The 17,351-nt window shown below is 32.8% G+C and overlaps 1 protein-coding gene and 1 long non-coding RNA gene across 8 annotated transcripts; one reads left to right on the top strand and one right to left on the bottom strand.

Annotated features, from left to right (window-relative positions):
* Window positions 1-6,871: 6,871 nt before the first annotated feature.
* On the bottom strand, window positions 6,872-8,385 carry LOC128280563 (uncharacterized). Its single transcript, XR_008270657.1, has 2 exons — window positions 8,313-8,385; window positions 6,872-7,143 (listed from the first exon to the last, which is right to left on the bottom strand). It is a non-coding gene; the product is annotated as an uncharacterized LOC128280563 (long non-coding RNA).
* Window positions 8,386-11,222: 2,837 nt separating this feature from the next.
* Window positions 11,223-16,454, top strand: LOC108454019 (uncharacterized). Of its 7 annotated transcripts, XM_017752307.2 has the most exons (8): window positions 11,313-11,440; window positions 12,510-12,565; window positions 12,629-12,818; window positions 13,910-13,987; window positions 14,683-14,812; window positions 15,179-15,476; window positions 15,656-15,710; window positions 16,195-16,454. In XM_017752307.2, exons 3-8 carry the CDS (start codon window positions 12,699-12,701, stop codon window positions 16,267-16,269), a joined length of 756 nt encoding a protein of 251 aa, XP_017607796.1. In that variant the 5' UTR covers window positions 11,313-11,440; window positions 12,510-12,565; window positions 12,629-12,698; the 3' UTR covers window positions 16,270-16,454. The 7 variants fall into 7 exon arrangements, 6 of the variants coding, with proteins under 6 accessions (XP_052875484.1, XP_017607795.1, XP_052875485.1 ...); XR_008271097.1 differs by lacking the exon at window positions 12,510-12,565 and having other exon boundaries at window positions 11,281-11,440; window positions 15,179-15,510; window positions 16,195-16,277; XM_017752306.2 differs by lacking the exon at window positions 12,510-12,565 and having other exon boundaries at window positions 11,282-11,440.
* The last annotated feature ends 897 nt before the right edge of the window (window positions 16,455-17,351 follow it).

A 17,351-nucleotide genomic window follows, 5' to 3' on the forward strand; every position in this document is an offset into this window, starting at 1 on the left:
TTAAAGTAGTATCTTTAATCTCATTGTCAATAACCTGTGACAGATTTGGAGGCAATAAGTGTAACGCCCCCACGCCCGAAACCATCACCGGAGTCAAGCTTGAGGTGTTACTAAACTTATCTTACCTTTTAAACAACTCTAAATCACTTATTTTAATTTTCTGAATAAACTGTTTTTTGCGTCATGGTTACTTAAAATTCATTTCTCGAGTTTCAAAACTCAAATTAAGATCCGTAAATTTTTCATGAAACTAGACTCATATATATCTACTAATTTTTTCTAGAATTTTGACTTATCCAATTAGTACAGCTTTATTAGTTAAAGTTTCCCTGCTTCAAAACTCGATTGACTGACCTCTTCTTACTACGAACCATTTTTCTTCCTGTACAAAATTCATATGACTAAGTCGTTTGTTTCTCTCAAAACTAGATTCAACAAGCATTCTAACCATATAAATTATACCTTCTAATTAGTTTTGTACAATTTATGGTGAATTTCCAAAGTTGAAACAGGGATCCAGAAATTGCTCGACCTGTTTCACTAAAACTCAGATATATCATAAAATATAATACTTTTACCTGTTTTGCTTATTCCATAAGAAAATATACATAATAAGCTTTAATTTCATATATTATTCATCTTCAAACTATGTTTCTACAATTTTAGTGATTTTTCAAAGTTACATCATTTCATTATTTGAATCTTTTTAGGTTACTTTCACATTTTTCATAATTTTCATGTGATAATCATCATTCAATCATACATATTAATAAACATGTATATCATCAGCTATTTTCTTAGCTAATCACTAGCAAGTATTTACACATCATTCATTATTCATATTATACCAAAAGTAGCTAAGTTTCTATACATGCCATACCCAAAACAAAACGCCTAGTTATACCGAGTTATTTCTTTGATAGTGTGATCGGCCTCCGACATTTCCTTCGATCCCCGAGTGACTAGATAAGTACTATAAGAAGAAGAAAATAAAGAGATTAAGCACTAGGCTTAGTAAGCTTACAAGCAAATAAATCACAACATTCAACATAATGGATAATTATGCATAATATCATCTAACATCATAAATTTCTTTACTTCTCAATTTCTATCTTCTTCTTTATTCCTTACCTTCTTTCTTACCGACCTTTCCTTTTCATAACTATAATCTACTTTTCCTTTGCTGTTAATTCACTGTAATTTAACTCGATCCTGACCCGTTGAACCACTCGAATACTAAGGATACTAGGTCGCCTCGCTCATCAATATCTCGCCAATGCCATGTCTTTGACATGGACTTACATGAATTATTCCTGTCTCCAATGCCATATATAATATGGACTTACATGGCTCAATCCTGTCTCCAAAGCCATATTTCTAATATGGACTTACATGGCTCATTTCGTTCATCTCGTCAACCCTAATATCCTAACATTCTTAGGGTTCAACCGGCTTTCTAACACTTTTCCTCCGTCACTTCACCTTAAATTCGACTTTAAATATTTTCATAACATAATATATAAATGCTGGAAATTAACAATAATAATGTAAAATAAAATAATATTGCATTTATTTATAAACTTACCTCGATACAAAATGTGACTAAACTTTACAATTTAGTCCTTTACTTTTTCTTTTCCCCGATCTACTCTCGAATTTCGCTCTTCTTGATCTATAATAGCAAATTTAGCTTATTTAATATCAACATTTATCAAAACAACCCTTTACTCAAATTTTGGAAAAATTACATTTTTGCCCTAAACTTTCACATATTTTCACTTTTTCCCAAGGCTCGTAAATTAAACTTCATCCTATTTTCTTATGTTTTATGACATGCTGATCATTTTTCCCTTCTATGGCAACATCAAATTCACACACTAACATGTACTTATGACTATTAGGTATTTTTACCGATTAAGCTTTTTACTGCTTTTCACTTAAAACCAAGTAGCACAAGTTGTCTAACATAATTTAAAACCTCATATTCCATCATAAAATATCAAAATACACAAATTTCACCTATGGGTATTTTTCCAAATTTGATTCCTAACTTAAATTATTGCTAGCATAAGCTTTATCGAGCTACGGACTTCAAAACGAAAGATCATTAAAACGGGCTTGGAATCACTTACTATGAAGCTTGAAAGTTGAAGAAACCCCAGCTATGGAGAGAGGTAAGGTTCTGCTGGTAACTTGAAGAAGATGATACAATTTTATCATCTTTTTACCTTTTATTAATGTTAATAACCAAATGACCAAAATGCCCTCCTTACTAAACTTTCAAAAATTCCTTCCATGTCCTAATTTTGTCCATGAACTTAAAATTGGTCAAATTACCATTTAAGATCTCCTAATTAATATTCCAAAATAATTTCATACTAAAACTTCTAGAATGCAAGTTTTGCAAATTATTCGATTTAGTCCCTAACCTCAATTTAATCACTTTATGCATAGAATTTTATCACGAAATTTTCACACAATCATGTAATCATACCATGAACCTCAAAATAATAATAAAATATTTTTATTTTATTTTTTACCCTGAATTTGTGGTTTCGCAACCACTGTTCGCTTAGGCCCTATTTCTAATGTTACATTTCTCCCCTTTAGGGATTTTCGTCCAAAATCTTACCGTGAAGAGATATGGGTACTGTTTTCAGATAGCCTCTTCGGGTTCCCATGTAGCCTCGTCTACCCCATGTCATTCCATAGTACTTTCACAAGTACAATACTTTTGTTCCTTAATTGCTTTACCTCTCGAGCTAGAATCTTTACTGGTTCTTCAACGTAAGTCATGTCCGGTCAATCTCAACCTCTGTTTGAGAAATCACATGTGACGGATCTGAACGATAACGACGTAGCATAGACACATGAAATACATTATGAATCTTCTAACTCAATCGGTAAAGCTAACCGATATGCTAATGGTCCGACTCTCTCAATCACTTCAAACGGTCCAATAAAACATGGACTTAGTTTGCCTTTCTTGCCAAATCTGAGAACTTTCTTCTACGGGGATACTTTCAAAAAAACTTTGTCACCAACTTGATATTCGATCTCTTTTCTTTTTAAATCTGCATACGACTTCTATCTGTCTGAAGCTCGCTTTTAAACAATTTCTGATAACTTTCACTTTTTCTTCCGTTTCTTTAACTAGATCAACCCCGTAAATCTAGCTTTCTTTAAGCTCATTCAATATAAAGGTGTGCGGCATTTACGTCCATACAAAGCTTCATAAGGTGCCATCTTCAAACTCGATCGATAACTATTATTGTAGGCAAACTCTACTAATGGTAAATATTTTTCCCAACCGCCTTGAAATTCCAAAGACACAACATCTAAGCATATCTTCAAGTACTGAATAACTCTCTCGATCGACCGTCGGTTTGAGGGTGGAAAGTTGTACTAAAACTCAACTTTGTGCCCAAAGCCTTCGTAATTTCTTCCAAAACCGTGAAGTAAATCTTGGATCTCGCTCTAAAATGATCGATAATGGTACCTTGTGTAGTTTGACTATCTCGACATATACAACTCTACCAACTTGTCAAGTGAATAATCCATACTAATCGGGATAAAATGAGCCGACTTCGTTAACTTATCAATCACAACCTATATTGCATCTTTCTTTTTCTTGTAAACAGCAATCCTGTCACAAAATCTATAGTAACTCGATCCCATTTCCACTCGTGGACTAGCACAGTCGCAATAAACTGAAGGTACCGATGTTCGACCTTTACCGCCGACAGATCAAACATCTAAAACAAACTCAAATGTCCTTTTCATTCCTACCCACCAAGACATTTTTTTTAAATCATTATACATCTTTATACTACATGGATGAATAGACAAAGAACTACTATATGCTTCTGTAAAATCTTTCGAATAAGCTCATCATTCTTCGGTATGCATACCTGTCTCGGAACATCAAACAACCGTCGAATCGATCCAAAATCGACTCTACATCCGACTCGACCGATCTCTTTTGGTTAACAACTCATCGTCATTTTTTTTTGAGCTTCACAAATTTCTTCAAGAAACATCGGTTTAGCTCTCAACTCACTAAGATAAAACCATCATCCGATAAGGCTAGACTAGTGCTCAAAGCTCTTAATGCAAATAAAGATTTCTACTCAAAGCATCAAGAACAACGTTTGCCTTACAGGTGATAATCGATCACTAGCTCATAATCTTTAATCAACTCTAACCATCTTCTTTGCCTCAAATTCAAATCTTTTGAGTCATCAAATATTTCAAACTTTTGTGATCGGTGAATATGTGGCACTTCTCACCGCACAAATGATGTCTCCAAATCTTCAACAGAAAAACAATGGCAACTAGCTCTAAATCATGTGTCGGATAGTTCTTCTCATGTGGCTTTAGTTGTCTAGAGGCATAAGCAATTACCTTCCTTCCTGCATAAGTACACAACCAAGTCCATTCATGGACGATCATCAGAATCACAAACTCCTTACCGGTTCTAGTTGCACTAAAACAGAGCTTTAGTCAACAATGCTTTTAACTTGTCAAAACTCGTTGACACTTCTCATCCATTCAAACTTGACATCCTTTCGCAGCAATCTTGTCACGGGTAGCTATCATGGAAAATCCTCTACAAATCGCCTATAATATCCAAGCAAGACCAAGAAAACTTCTAACCTTTGATACATTTCTAGGAGGCTTCCAATCAACAATGGCTGAAATCTTGCTCGGATCAACCTTAATACCTTCACCGAAACAATATGTCCAAGAAAACCAACTTCTCGAATCAAGACTCACTTTTTTGAACTTGACATACAACCGATTATCTTTCAGAATCAGAAATCGTTCTCAAATGCTCGCATGCTCGGTCTCATCATGAGAATAAATCAAGATATCATCAATAAACAAAACTACAAACTTATCCAAGTACGGTCTCGAAAATTCGGTTCATTAAGTCCATGAAAATGGCAGGAGCATTAGTCAAGTCAAATGGCATCACAAGGAACTCATAATGACCATACCTAGTCCGGAAAGCGTCTTCAAGACATCGACTCTTTAACTCACAACCGATAATATCCGGATCTCAAATCTATCTTGAAAACACAAGAGCTCCTTCAATTGATCAAACAGATCATCAATTCTAGGCAATGGATACTTGTTCTTCATCTGTTACCTTGTTAAGTTGCCGATAATTTAAGCACAATCTCATCGATCCGTCATATTACCTTGTTTCAATTCCAGAATTCCTTTCTCTTCGGTCAATAAACCTCTCGATCGATGTACTTTTTACGAAATTCCTCCCGAAAGAAATCCCAAGTGACCCTCTCCTTTGGTACAACCGATACAAGTGTCTTCCACCAAGAGTAGGTTGAGTCTCTAAGAAGTGATACTACACATTCCATACATTCCTCGGTGTACAAGATAACTCATCAAAGACTCGATAGTATTTTCTAACCAAAATTCGCTTCTTTCGCATCATCATCTTTTGTTGCTCGAACTCTTCCGCCTTGTTTCTGATTCTATCAACTGGTGGCTTTTCTCTTATCACTGCACTCGTGATTGGGGAGCTTGAGCTACATGGGTAGCCCGAGAATCATGAGGGGTGGAGGTCTAACTCGCCGGATTCGCATTTAACGAACTCGGCAAACAAATCATTCAAAGCTTGGAAGAGAGCTTCGAGTCACTCCTCCCCGATTAACTCACATCGGCCTATTCTCGATGGCGCTACCCTTCTACGGAGCAGCGATTACTTTCTACATCATCATCACCAGCTCACTCGGGATCCATTACAATAAGACAAAATATTTAAAATCGTCAGAGTCGTCACACTATCAAAATACAAGTATGGCATGTATAGCTAGACTTTTCTCACACTAGCTGTTCCGAGAACCGACTAAACCTACTCGATATTAATAAATGTAACGCCTCCACGCCTCAAACCATCACCGAGTCAAGCTTGAGGTGTTACTAAACTTATCTTACCTTTTAAACAACTCTAAATCACTTATTTTAATTTTCGAATAAACTGCTTTTTCTGCGTCATGGTTACTTAAAATTCATTTCTCGAGTTTCAAAACTCAAATTAAGATCCGTAATTTTTCATGAAACTAGACTCATATATATATCTACTAATTTTTTCTAGAATTTTGACTTATCCAATTAGTACAGTTTATTAGTTAAAGTTTCCTGTTTCAAAACTCGACTGCACTGACCTCTTCTTACTACGAACCATTTAATAAATGTAACGCCCCCACGCCCGAAACCATCACCGGAGTCAAGCTTGAGGTGTTACTAAACTTATCTTACCTTTTAAACAACTCTAAATCACTTATTTTAATTTTCGAATAAACTGTTTTTTCGTGTCATGGTTACTTAAAATTCATTTCTCGAGTTTCAAAACTCAAATTAAGATCCGTAAATTTTTCATGAAACTAGACTCATATATATATCTACTAATTTTTTTTTAGAATTTTTGACTTATCCAATTAGTACAGTTTATTAGTTAAAGTTTCCCCTGTTTCAAAACTCGACTGCACTGACCTCTTCTTACTACGAACCATTTTTCTTCCTGTACAAAATTCATATGACTAAGTCGTTTGTTTCTCTCAAAACTAGATTCAACAATAATTCTAACCATATAAATTATACCTTCTAATTAGTTTTGTACAATTTATGGTGAATTTCAAAGTTGAAACAAGGGATCCAGAAATTGCTCTCGACCCTGTTTTACTAAAACTCAGATATATCATAAAATATAATACTTTTACCTGTTTTGCTTATTCCATAAGAAAATATACATAATAAGCTTTAATTTCATATATTATTCATCTTCAAACTATGTTTCTACAATTTTAGTGATTTTTCAAAGTTACATCATTTCATTACTTGAATCTGTTTTTAGGTTACTTTCACATTTTTCATAATTTTCATGTGATAATCATCATTCAATCATACATATTAATAAACATGTATATCATCAGCTATTTTCTTAGCTAATCACTAGCAAGTATTTACACATCATTCATTATTCATATTATACCAAAAGTAGCTAAGTTTCTATACATGCCATACCCAAAACAAAACGCCTAGTTATACCGAGTTATTTCTTTGATAGTGTGATCGGCCTCCGACATTTCCTTCGATCCCCGAGTGACTAGATAAGTACTATAAGAAGAAGAAAATAAAGAGATTAAGCACTAGGCTTAGTAAGCTTACAAGCAAATAAATCACAACATTCAACATAATGGATAATTATGCATAATATCATCTAACATCATAAATTTCTTTACTTCTCAATTTCTATCTTCTTCTTTATTCCCTTACCTTCTTTCTTACCGACCTTTCCTTTTCATAACTATAATCTAATTTTCCTTTGCTGTTAATTCACTGTAATTTAACTCGTATCCTGACCCGTTGAACCACTCGGAATACTAAGGATACTAGGTCGCTCTCGCTCATCAATATCTCGCCAATGCCATGTCTTTGACATGGACTTACATGAATTATTCCTGTCTCCAATGCCATATATAATATGGACTTACATGGCTCAATCCTGTCTCCAAAGCCATATTTCTAATATGGACTTACATGGCTCATTTCATCTCGTCCGTCAACCCTAATATCCTAACATTCCTAGGGTTCAACCGGCTTTCTAACACTTTTCCTCGTCACTTCACCTTAAATTGACTTTAAATATTTTCATAACATAATATATAAATGCTGAAATTAACAATAATAATGTAAAATAAAAGAATATTGCATTTATTTACTATAAACTTACCTCGATACAAAATGTGACTAAACTTTACAATTTAGTCCTTTACTTTTTCTTTTCCCCGATCTACTCTCGAATTTCGCTCTTCTTGATCTATAATAGCAAATTTAGCTTATTTAATATCAACATTTATCAAAACAACCCTTTACTCAAATTTTGGCAAAATTACATTTTTGCCCCTAAACTTTCACATATTTTCACTTTTTCCCCAAGGCTCGTAAATTAAACTTCATCCTATTTTCTTATGTTTTATGACATGCTGATCATTTTTCCCTTCTATGGCAACATCAAATTCACACACTAACATGTACTTATGACTATTAGGTATTTTTACCGATTAAGCCTTTTTACTCGTTTTCACTTAAAACCAAGTAGCACAAGTTGTCTAACATAATTTAAAACCTCATATTCCATCATAAAACATCAAAATACACAAATTTCACCTATGGGTATTTTTCCAAATTTGATTCCTAACTTAAATTATTGCTAGCATAAGCTTTATCGAGCTAACGGACTTCAAAACGTAAAGATCATTAAAAACGGGCTTGGAATCACTTACTATGAAGCTTGAAAGTTGAAGAAACCCCAGCTATAGAGAGAGGTAAGGTTCTGCTGGTAACTTGAAGAAGATGATACAATTTTATCATCTTTTTACCTTTTATTAATGTTAATAACCAAATGACCAAAATGCCCTCCTTACTAAACTTTCAAAAATTCCTTCCATGTCCTAATTTTGTCCATGAACTTAAAATTGGTCAAATTACCATTTAAGATCTCCTAATTAATATTCCAAAATAATTTCATACTAAAAACTTCTAGAATGCAAGTTTTGCAAATTATTCGATTTAGTCCCTAACCTCAATTTAATCACTTTATGCATAGAATTTTATCACGAAATTTTCACACAATCATGTAATCATACCATGAACCTCAAAATAATAATAAAATATTTTTTATTTTATTTTTTTACCCTGAATTTGTGGTTTCGCAACCACTGTTCCGTTTAGGCCCTATTTCGGAATGTTACAATAAGACTTTCTAGGGGAGGAGTTATTGTGACGGTGGAGAAAAGCTGAAACGCGACTCAATGCGACAACAATTGCTATTATCAAAGAACTTATTAATAACTGCAACTACTGTCACCCGACTCGAGTTTTAGTTTTTTCTCCATTGTGAAGGTCACTCCCCCTGAAAGTCTTCTTGGCCCCAATTCTATCACATGTTTCAGACAATGAGGTTAAAGATACTATTTTAATAGAAAAAGAATAAGTTGATTACATTGTAATGCCCTTTTTTCCCTTATGATTATGATCTCAAACTTATGTATGGAGTTTATAAAGCATCCTTTTCCGGTGGCATGAAAGTTGAACTCGTGACTGCATAACCATCGTCAATTGGGGCCTAATTTATACTTGAACTCGTGATCGCATAACCACTATCATCTGGAAGCCTGAGTTGCAATACAACATATTCTAAGGTAATGGTTTTATCCCCCACACAACAAATGAAATATGTAAGTCTCCGAGCATCATTGCATCACTATGAATTCAAACATACCTTAAAACTATCACAATATCTCCTCCAAACACAAACACAAATAAAATTTTCTCTCCAAATTTCCAACACCCAATTCACAAAAAAAGAAGAAGAAGAAAACGCTTATTACAAGATGCATTTTCTGTTTCTTTCTCCAAAATCAGCTTATTTCCCTAAATTTGGAAAAAACAATCTAAATCCCTAATTAATTAAAAAACCTTTTACCTAATTAACCTATTAGATTTTAGGTTGAGTTAGATATTTAATCATTTTATGTAATAAAATTACATTTTGATTATTAAACTTTAAAACTTACAATATAGTTGCTAATGTTATCGGTTTATTACCTTTTGAGTTGTTAAAAGAGTGAAAAAATAGAAAGATACAAAATATAATATTTTTTTCATAGGTGTGTTTGGTAGAGATGAAAATGAAATAAAATAAAATAAAATAAAACATTTAAAATTTGCATAGTTTTGAACTTTAGCAAGTTTATGTGTAAGGTATCCAACACTTGATGTTCAGTATATCAGTATCTAAAATTTCTTTTCAGGCTTCTTAACAAGAAATGATATATTTTATTAAAGACAATCCTTCGTATAAATTACTTTTCATACACTTCTCTCTCAACTTCTCTCATCTCGTCATTTCAATTTAGAATAATTAATTTTTCTGCATCAGAATGAAAAATGATCTCTCATTCTATTTTATTTTCTCTTATTTTTCTTCCTTATTGAGTATACTCAAAATTTATTTTCTTTCTAATTTTTTCACTCCCTCCTCTCATTAAAATTATTCATTAAAAAGAAAAGTAGTCATTATTTCTCGGGCAGTAAAAAAAAGGTAAAAGTAAAAATTTATCACCCACTTAAACACCCGAAAAAGGCGAGTTTCCAATTAAGTCGGTGATGTTGTTATTGTCCCTAATCTAAAGGTGTCTTGTCCTGAGGTGGTGAGAGCTTTCCTTCAAAAAATATATGCGAAAACATATTACTGTTTGATTTTCTATTCGCTAGAGAGATGAATAAGGCAATAAAAGCAGCCATTTTCAACTCTCAAGGCAACTATAATTTCCAGAGGGCTACTTTCTTCCATTCCACTCTCGTCCTTAAACGCAAAAAACGCAATTATTGGCGATTTGTATGCTTTCTTGGACTTTTTTTAAGCATGTTTCTTCTAATGGATTTTTATTTTTTTGTTTTCTGAAATTCTGTAATCATTTTTTTTTTTCATTATTTATGGTGCCTTAGATTGTATAATTTAGGTTGAGAGAGCTTTTCTTAGTATAAAATTTCTTAAGGTTATAATTTCTCTTGATTAAATGTAATCTGCAATGTAAAATCAGTTGTCATTCAAGATCTGTTAGAAATATGATTTAAGTTTTTAAGGTAGAAAATTACATTTTGCTTAAGATATTATATTTATTGAAAGAAATGGATTCCGATTTTTGAGTCCTTGTATGATGAATACTCTTTTTGAATTATTTAATTTTGGAAGATGCGTATGAAAATAAATATTTAGTTAAAGCATCCATTGTTGAGTTGATAGTAGATTGCGATAATTTTCTAGAATGATTGGAATTAGGTTTCACCTTTCTTTAAGTTATAATAAATTATAATTTGTAAGAAATAATCAATCCAAATACAATATAATAGATAAAATTAATTAGCTTGAATTAAATAAATTAAATTCAAAATAATTATCGATTAGAATTTTCCAAAGGTTGAGTTATTCGCTTGAAACATAAAAAAATTAGATAAAAATACCAAGCCCGAAAATTAAATTTAAGAAAAACTTTAGACCCATTTTTTATTTGAATCAAGCTTTAGGCAGAAATTTTATCTAACCTAAAGGTTAACCCTAAGCCCAATTTTTAATCAATAAAACCCAAGCCCAAACTAATTCTAAGCCCTAATTTATTCCAAACCTAATAGAAGTCTACTGCCAATTTCGTTTTTGCCGTCCAACATATCTCTCAAAGACTAAAGAAGCCTCATTCCGGTAATGGGTTTTCTTTAATTTCCTCAAAAATAAGCTACAACTCAACTCCCAAATCTGTCTTTTAGAGCGATTCGAATGTTTTCTACCCCATCCCAGTCCAACTCAGATGCCCCTTGTTCATCTTCTTCTTCCGTTGCAGTTCATTTAGCTGTGAGTATTTTGTTGGGAATTGTGAATTTGATGGTTAATTGAGCACATTATAATAGAAAAAGTTGATGTGCTTTTTTTGTAACCAAACAACTAATTTATTGTTTTAATTTTATGTAGTATGCTGCCTATGTGATTAGTATACAAATTTTTTTCAAAGTTTAGTGTATTTTAGGGTTCAAATGCGTATGTGGTGGAGTTGATTTTCTCTTCTATCGACTTTATCTGGAATATTGATTATGGGTTTGTATTCAATTATCTGTGAAATTGTAGTTATGTGATCAACCTCCATTAAAAATTATGATATAAATTGGATTATTCTTTGTATTAGCCAAGTTGGTTTTATGATTTCATCTTTAACTCTCTCTTTTTTTTCTTTTTTTTTTTTGTTATTTTGCATTATGATGGAGGTATAAACATTAAAATTAAGCTGCCTTTTATCGCTGCTCTTTTTTACTTTCTGGATACCAATAAAAATATCTGTTTTGGATCTACTGTAATTTAGTTGTTTTATTTGTTTGAAACATTTGCTTCATAGGAATTAGTTTTCACTTTATTTTTTTATGTTGAAATGTTGTGGAGAAAGTTTGTGAGTCCCCCCTCCCTTTATTCTTGCAGTCATCATTTTCTATATTACCTGTCATTTGTCAAGCTTACTCAATGTTTGATTATTTGTCTTCTTCACCCTAAATTAGAATAACGTAGCATGATTTTTCCAGAAAGGCTCCTTTGATTTCTCAAATATTGCATGCAATACAGCTTCTAGGAAATTTATAGTACCGTATGCATTAAGCATTAGAAGAATCTTAGCCTTTAACTTTGTTTGAGGGAGCAGAATGGGATTCATATGTTACATGCTCTACTGCTCAGTATTCGTTGATTTTTTTCCATTTCCTTTTTTGCAAAGTGAAGGCGCTAGAAATTTTAGTTCTCTCTTTGGTAGTTGTATTGTTGAACCTCGAATATTTTCCTACAAGATGATTGTAAACTAAATGCTTTGATAAACTGAAAGTTGGAATCTGTATTGACATTATTCAAGATCTGATCCAAAGTCCAAATCCTTATTGTGCAGTAAAAAAACGAAAAGTAAAAGTGAAAAATTATCACCCGCTTAAACTCCTGAAAAAGGTGAGTCTTGAATTAAGCCGGTGATGCTGTTGTTGTTTCTAATCTCAAGGTGTCTTGCCGCAGGGCAGCAAGCTTTCCTTCGAGAAACCCATGCAAAAACGTATGACTGTTTAATCTTCTGTCTGGTGGAGAGATGAATAGGGCAATAAAAGCAGTCATTTTCAACTCTCAAGGCAGCTGTCTTTTCCAAAGGGCTGCTTTATTCCATTCCACTCCTGTCCTTGAACACAAAAAACGCAATTACTGGCAATTTGTATGCTCTCTTTCTTTCATTTCTCTGTTAATTATTAAATTTGATATTTATAGTTTTAAGGATGTTTTCTTTGATGGGCCTTTTTGTTTAATGGAATTTTATTTTCATTCTGTTTTCATGATTTATGGTGTCTTAGATTATATAATTTGGGTAGAGAGAACTTTTCTCAATATAAATTTTAATAGTATTGCACTCCTTGTTTTGGATAAGTTAATGGTGAAATTGGAGCCCTTTTTTCTACCTGGGGTTTTGTATAACATGTAAGTGAAGATACTTGAGTCTTGGCAGTTTCTATGATTTGTTTCAATGACTGCTGGAAACTTGGAAGGCTAAAGAATGTTTAATTTTTTTTTTTTTGGAAATAGTGAAATCTGTAAATTTAGTTATACATTTAATTGAGTAGTTTTTTGGTTTATGATTATTAAGTGCAAAATACTAGATATTTTCATTTGGTAAAAATGAGAAAATTTAGATCAGGTTTTGTGTAATAAAATTTCATGAGGCTATTCTGTCTTGATTAAATGTAATCTGCAGTGCAAAACTAGTGAGTAAATTTTTTAAGGAAGAAAAATACATTTTTGCCTAAGATATTATACTGGATTAAGCTATTGAAAGAAATGGATCCGTACCTCTGAATGATAAATACATTTGTTGAATTCTTTGATTTTGGTTGTTGTGTATGAAAATAAGTATTTAGTTAAAGCATCCATTGCTGAGTTGATAGCAGATTGCATTAATTTTCTAGGATGTTGGAGTCAGGTTTCACGTTTTCTTTAAGTTTTGTATTTGTAGACACACGTTTATTTTTTAAGCATTAGTCTCACCCTTTGCTAAGCAAGAACTTCTCAGATATTAATTCTGCTTGGTTTAGGGGGACTCTTGCTGATTGAGCCAATTCTCGCATTCCATTAAGAATATTTATTTTCTTTTGGTTTATTATTCCACCAATATAGACAAAGAATCCTTGTTAAATTCGTTGTTGTTGTTTGATAATCTTATCATTTAACTTGCAGTACTTCAAAAGTGTTCTTTTATTGCTTTCAACATTTTGAATGATATTCATGTTGTTCTTGTAATACTTTTGTTTGCAGGGTAAGAGGAAAAGAAGGATGCGTGCAAAACAAGAATTACTGCGCAATTTTGGTGCTTATGCAGATATCATGTTTGAGGTTTCTATTCAAATCGATTAGTTGTTTATCTAGTTTATGTAAATTGTAATAAAACCTGTATGGTCATGGAAAAGCAAACATACTCCTGTGGGTTCAAAAGTTGCATTATGGTGTGCTTCTGTTTGTATCCCTAGTCAGTTGTAGTTGTGTCATCCCATTCCTGAATGGAGCTATGCTACATTTTTGGGATTTCCATTCATGTATAAAGGTGCATCTCCTGTGGGTCTTATATAATTTGTGGGATCAGCATGCACTGTTGTTGCCTTCATTTACCTCCTCTCTCTCTCTCTCTATATATATATATATATCGTAGAACTGATTCTAATTTAGCCAATAATGCTTACTTTTAAATGGAACTCTAGTTAATGTAGTCAAGATCTAAACCAATGTACTTGCTGGTTAATTGTGTTTCTTTGGTGAAAATTTAGTAGTGTAATATGTTTTATCGACCTATGAGCATAATAATTCTTTTAAAATTTTAAAATTGTCATAAAATGTTCAATTCTGAATGCAAAATTTAGAAAAAAAAAAAAACAATTTTTTTAAGCTCGAGGTTGTAATAGTAATACATATTGCAGAAAGTTTTCTTTAAGCATTAGTGATCTTTGTACATTTAGCTCATTAGAATACTATTTTCTTAACTGGTATCTTTGAATCAAAGGGTTTCAACTGTTCTTTGGTCATTTTGCTTTCAGAACTGGAGAGATGAGTTTCATGAAGATGATCCATCATCAAGTAGAGGTCCGTCATGGTTCAAAAAACAACAAAGTAAGGGATCTAGAAGAGATTGGTCCGACAATAAAGGATTTTATTACAGGGGTAGAAGTAAGGATTTTAATCTCTTAAAACTTAAAATTTTCATACCTATAATTATGTTACATGACCATAAAGAATTTTTTCTACATTGAAAGGAGCCTCTAGATTGGATTTCGTACTATTTTTCCAAGGAGTGACCTTTTGAAACCCGAGTGGTTAGCTTTTACCTGGATCTACTTTAATAATCATCATTTGGTGTTGGGTGTAATACTTATTGCTCTATTTTAGGCATCTCAGTCATTCAATTACTTCAAAACAATTTATTTCCTTCTTTGATTTTGTTTATTGAAAATTATTGTAGCATATTGCATGTACTATCACATTATCCTCCTGGAGCCCATGCTAGAATCTTACTGTTTTCGAACACTTGATTAGGACCTTTTGAGTTTTGTGAAGACATTGATGATGACATAGAGAACATATTTAGGTCTGCATTTGGTGGAAGCCGGTTCTTTTATTGGTCCTTCATTAATGATGAGTACCCTCAGTGGAGGAGATCGAGATATTCGGATAACTATGAGAAATCTTGGAGGTGGAGTTCTCGATTTGATGAAGATTCAGACTCAACAGAATCTGGTAATGCTGAGAGTTCAGACCAAGATACAATTGCAGATAGGCAGGCCCTTGGACTAAGTGCATCTGGTCCTCTAACACTTGAAGATGTCAAAACTGCGTGAGTTCTTTTGTTGTGTTTCTCAAATATCCTGGTGTGTATATATATTTTTGGGTTATTTCTTTTGGGGTACATATAATAACCTTGTAAATTGTTTTTGTTGTTACAACCACCACAGTTGCTTTCCAAAAGATATTCTTTTATGTTATCTGATTATTTTTGTTCTCTTATTTTGTTAGATATCGAGCCTGCGCACTGAAATGGCATCCAGATCGTCATCATGGCTCTTCCAAGGTATACATTCCCATTCATTAGGGTACTTTGTTGTTTGGTTCGCTTAAAATAAAGAGCATATTTTGATTGTTTTGTGTAAGATTCAGGATCATTCCTTTATTTTTTATTTTTAAAAAAATTCTGATACTTGAATATCTAAATTCTAAAGTAAGAGGTGTCATCATAATACTTCAAAGAACATTTTACAGCCGTTAACCCTCTTATTTATTTAAGCAATCTTGAACGTGGTTTTTATGGCTATTCAGTAAACGGTCTAGTTATGTTATCCAGACTTTTCGTTTGCCTTAAAGTATCCGTGCCTAACACATTAAAAATCTTTGAAAAATTGAACACGTAAGTGTTGATCACATTCAATCCCGAGTTGGGGTATCATAGCTGACTGGTAAGTAAATGTTGGTTGTCTTCAAACTGTTATGGATGGCCCTAATAGATATTAACGTTACTTTTTGTTTTAACGAACTGATAATGAATGCACAATGAGCAGGCTGTTGCAGAGGAGAAATTCAAGCTTTGTAACTCAGCATATCAGTCGTTATGCGATAAGTTGGCGTTGAACTGAGAAATGTTTTGAAGCATGCGCTCTAGATGTCCTCAAGCCGATAACATTTGTCATATTTATGATAATGGGTGTTGACATTTTGTATTTTAGGTAGATCAGATAATAACAGTGGGCGGCATGAACACATCATGTATGGATTCATGTGATTTTAACACTTCAAATTTGCATACTAATATTTAAGAAAATCACTCTCGCTCAGTTTCGCATCTGGGCTTCTTCTTGCTGATGGTATGATGGTGTTATAAACTAAGTACTCTCATGTTATGTATGTTTATGAATCATGTGATACGGTCAAAATAAATTTTTACAATTCAAAATATTCATATTTTAAAAGGAAAATATGTTGTGGTAATTTTGGTGATATATTTTTAAAGACTTCTAATCTTAAAGTTAATTGCAGTCTTTTATTGGGTAAATTTGAAGTATATGTGGATTTTTGAAAAAAATTTAGGTTTTTAAGACTATTTTTTTATATTTAGGAAAATAAGTTAATTTTGGAGAGAGAACTAAAAAACATGTGTTGTTGGAACTATTGTTTTTTGTGTTTGAGTGTTGAAAATTTGAGGAGAAAGATTTATTTGTGTTTGTATTTAAGGTAAACATTGTGATAGTTTTAAGGTATATTTGAGTTCATAGTGATGTAATAGCGTTCGGAGACCTACACATTTCATCTGTCGTGTTAGGATGAAACCCTAATCTTAAGAGCCAATCGCATTGTAACTTAGGCTTCGAATTTATACGGTAACGAGTTGAATTGTAATTAGGGCTCCTAGCATATGATGGTTTTGCGATTACAGGTTGGAGTATAACTTGGGAGCCCAATTGACAATGGTTATGCGGTCACAGGTTCAAGTTTCATGATACAATAAGAAGATGTTTTATAAACCCCATATATAAGTTTAAGACTATAATCATAGGAGAAAGTAAAGGGGTTTCAGGGGGTGAGTGACTGTTGCGGTGGAGAGAAAACTAAAACTCGAGTTAGGGCGACAACAATTGTTGTTATTAATGAGTTCTTTAATCACAGCAATCGTTGTCGCCCTGGAAGGACTTTTAGGTTTTTTCACCGTAACAATCTCTCC

This window comes from Gossypium arboreum, chromosome 9 (genome assembly GCF_025698485.1).
Source record: "Gossypium arboreum isolate Shixiya-1 chromosome 9, ASM2569848v2, whole genome shotgun sequence".
Lineage (NCBI taxonomy): Eukaryota > Viridiplantae > Streptophyta > Magnoliopsida > Malvales > Malvaceae > Gossypium > Gossypium arboreum.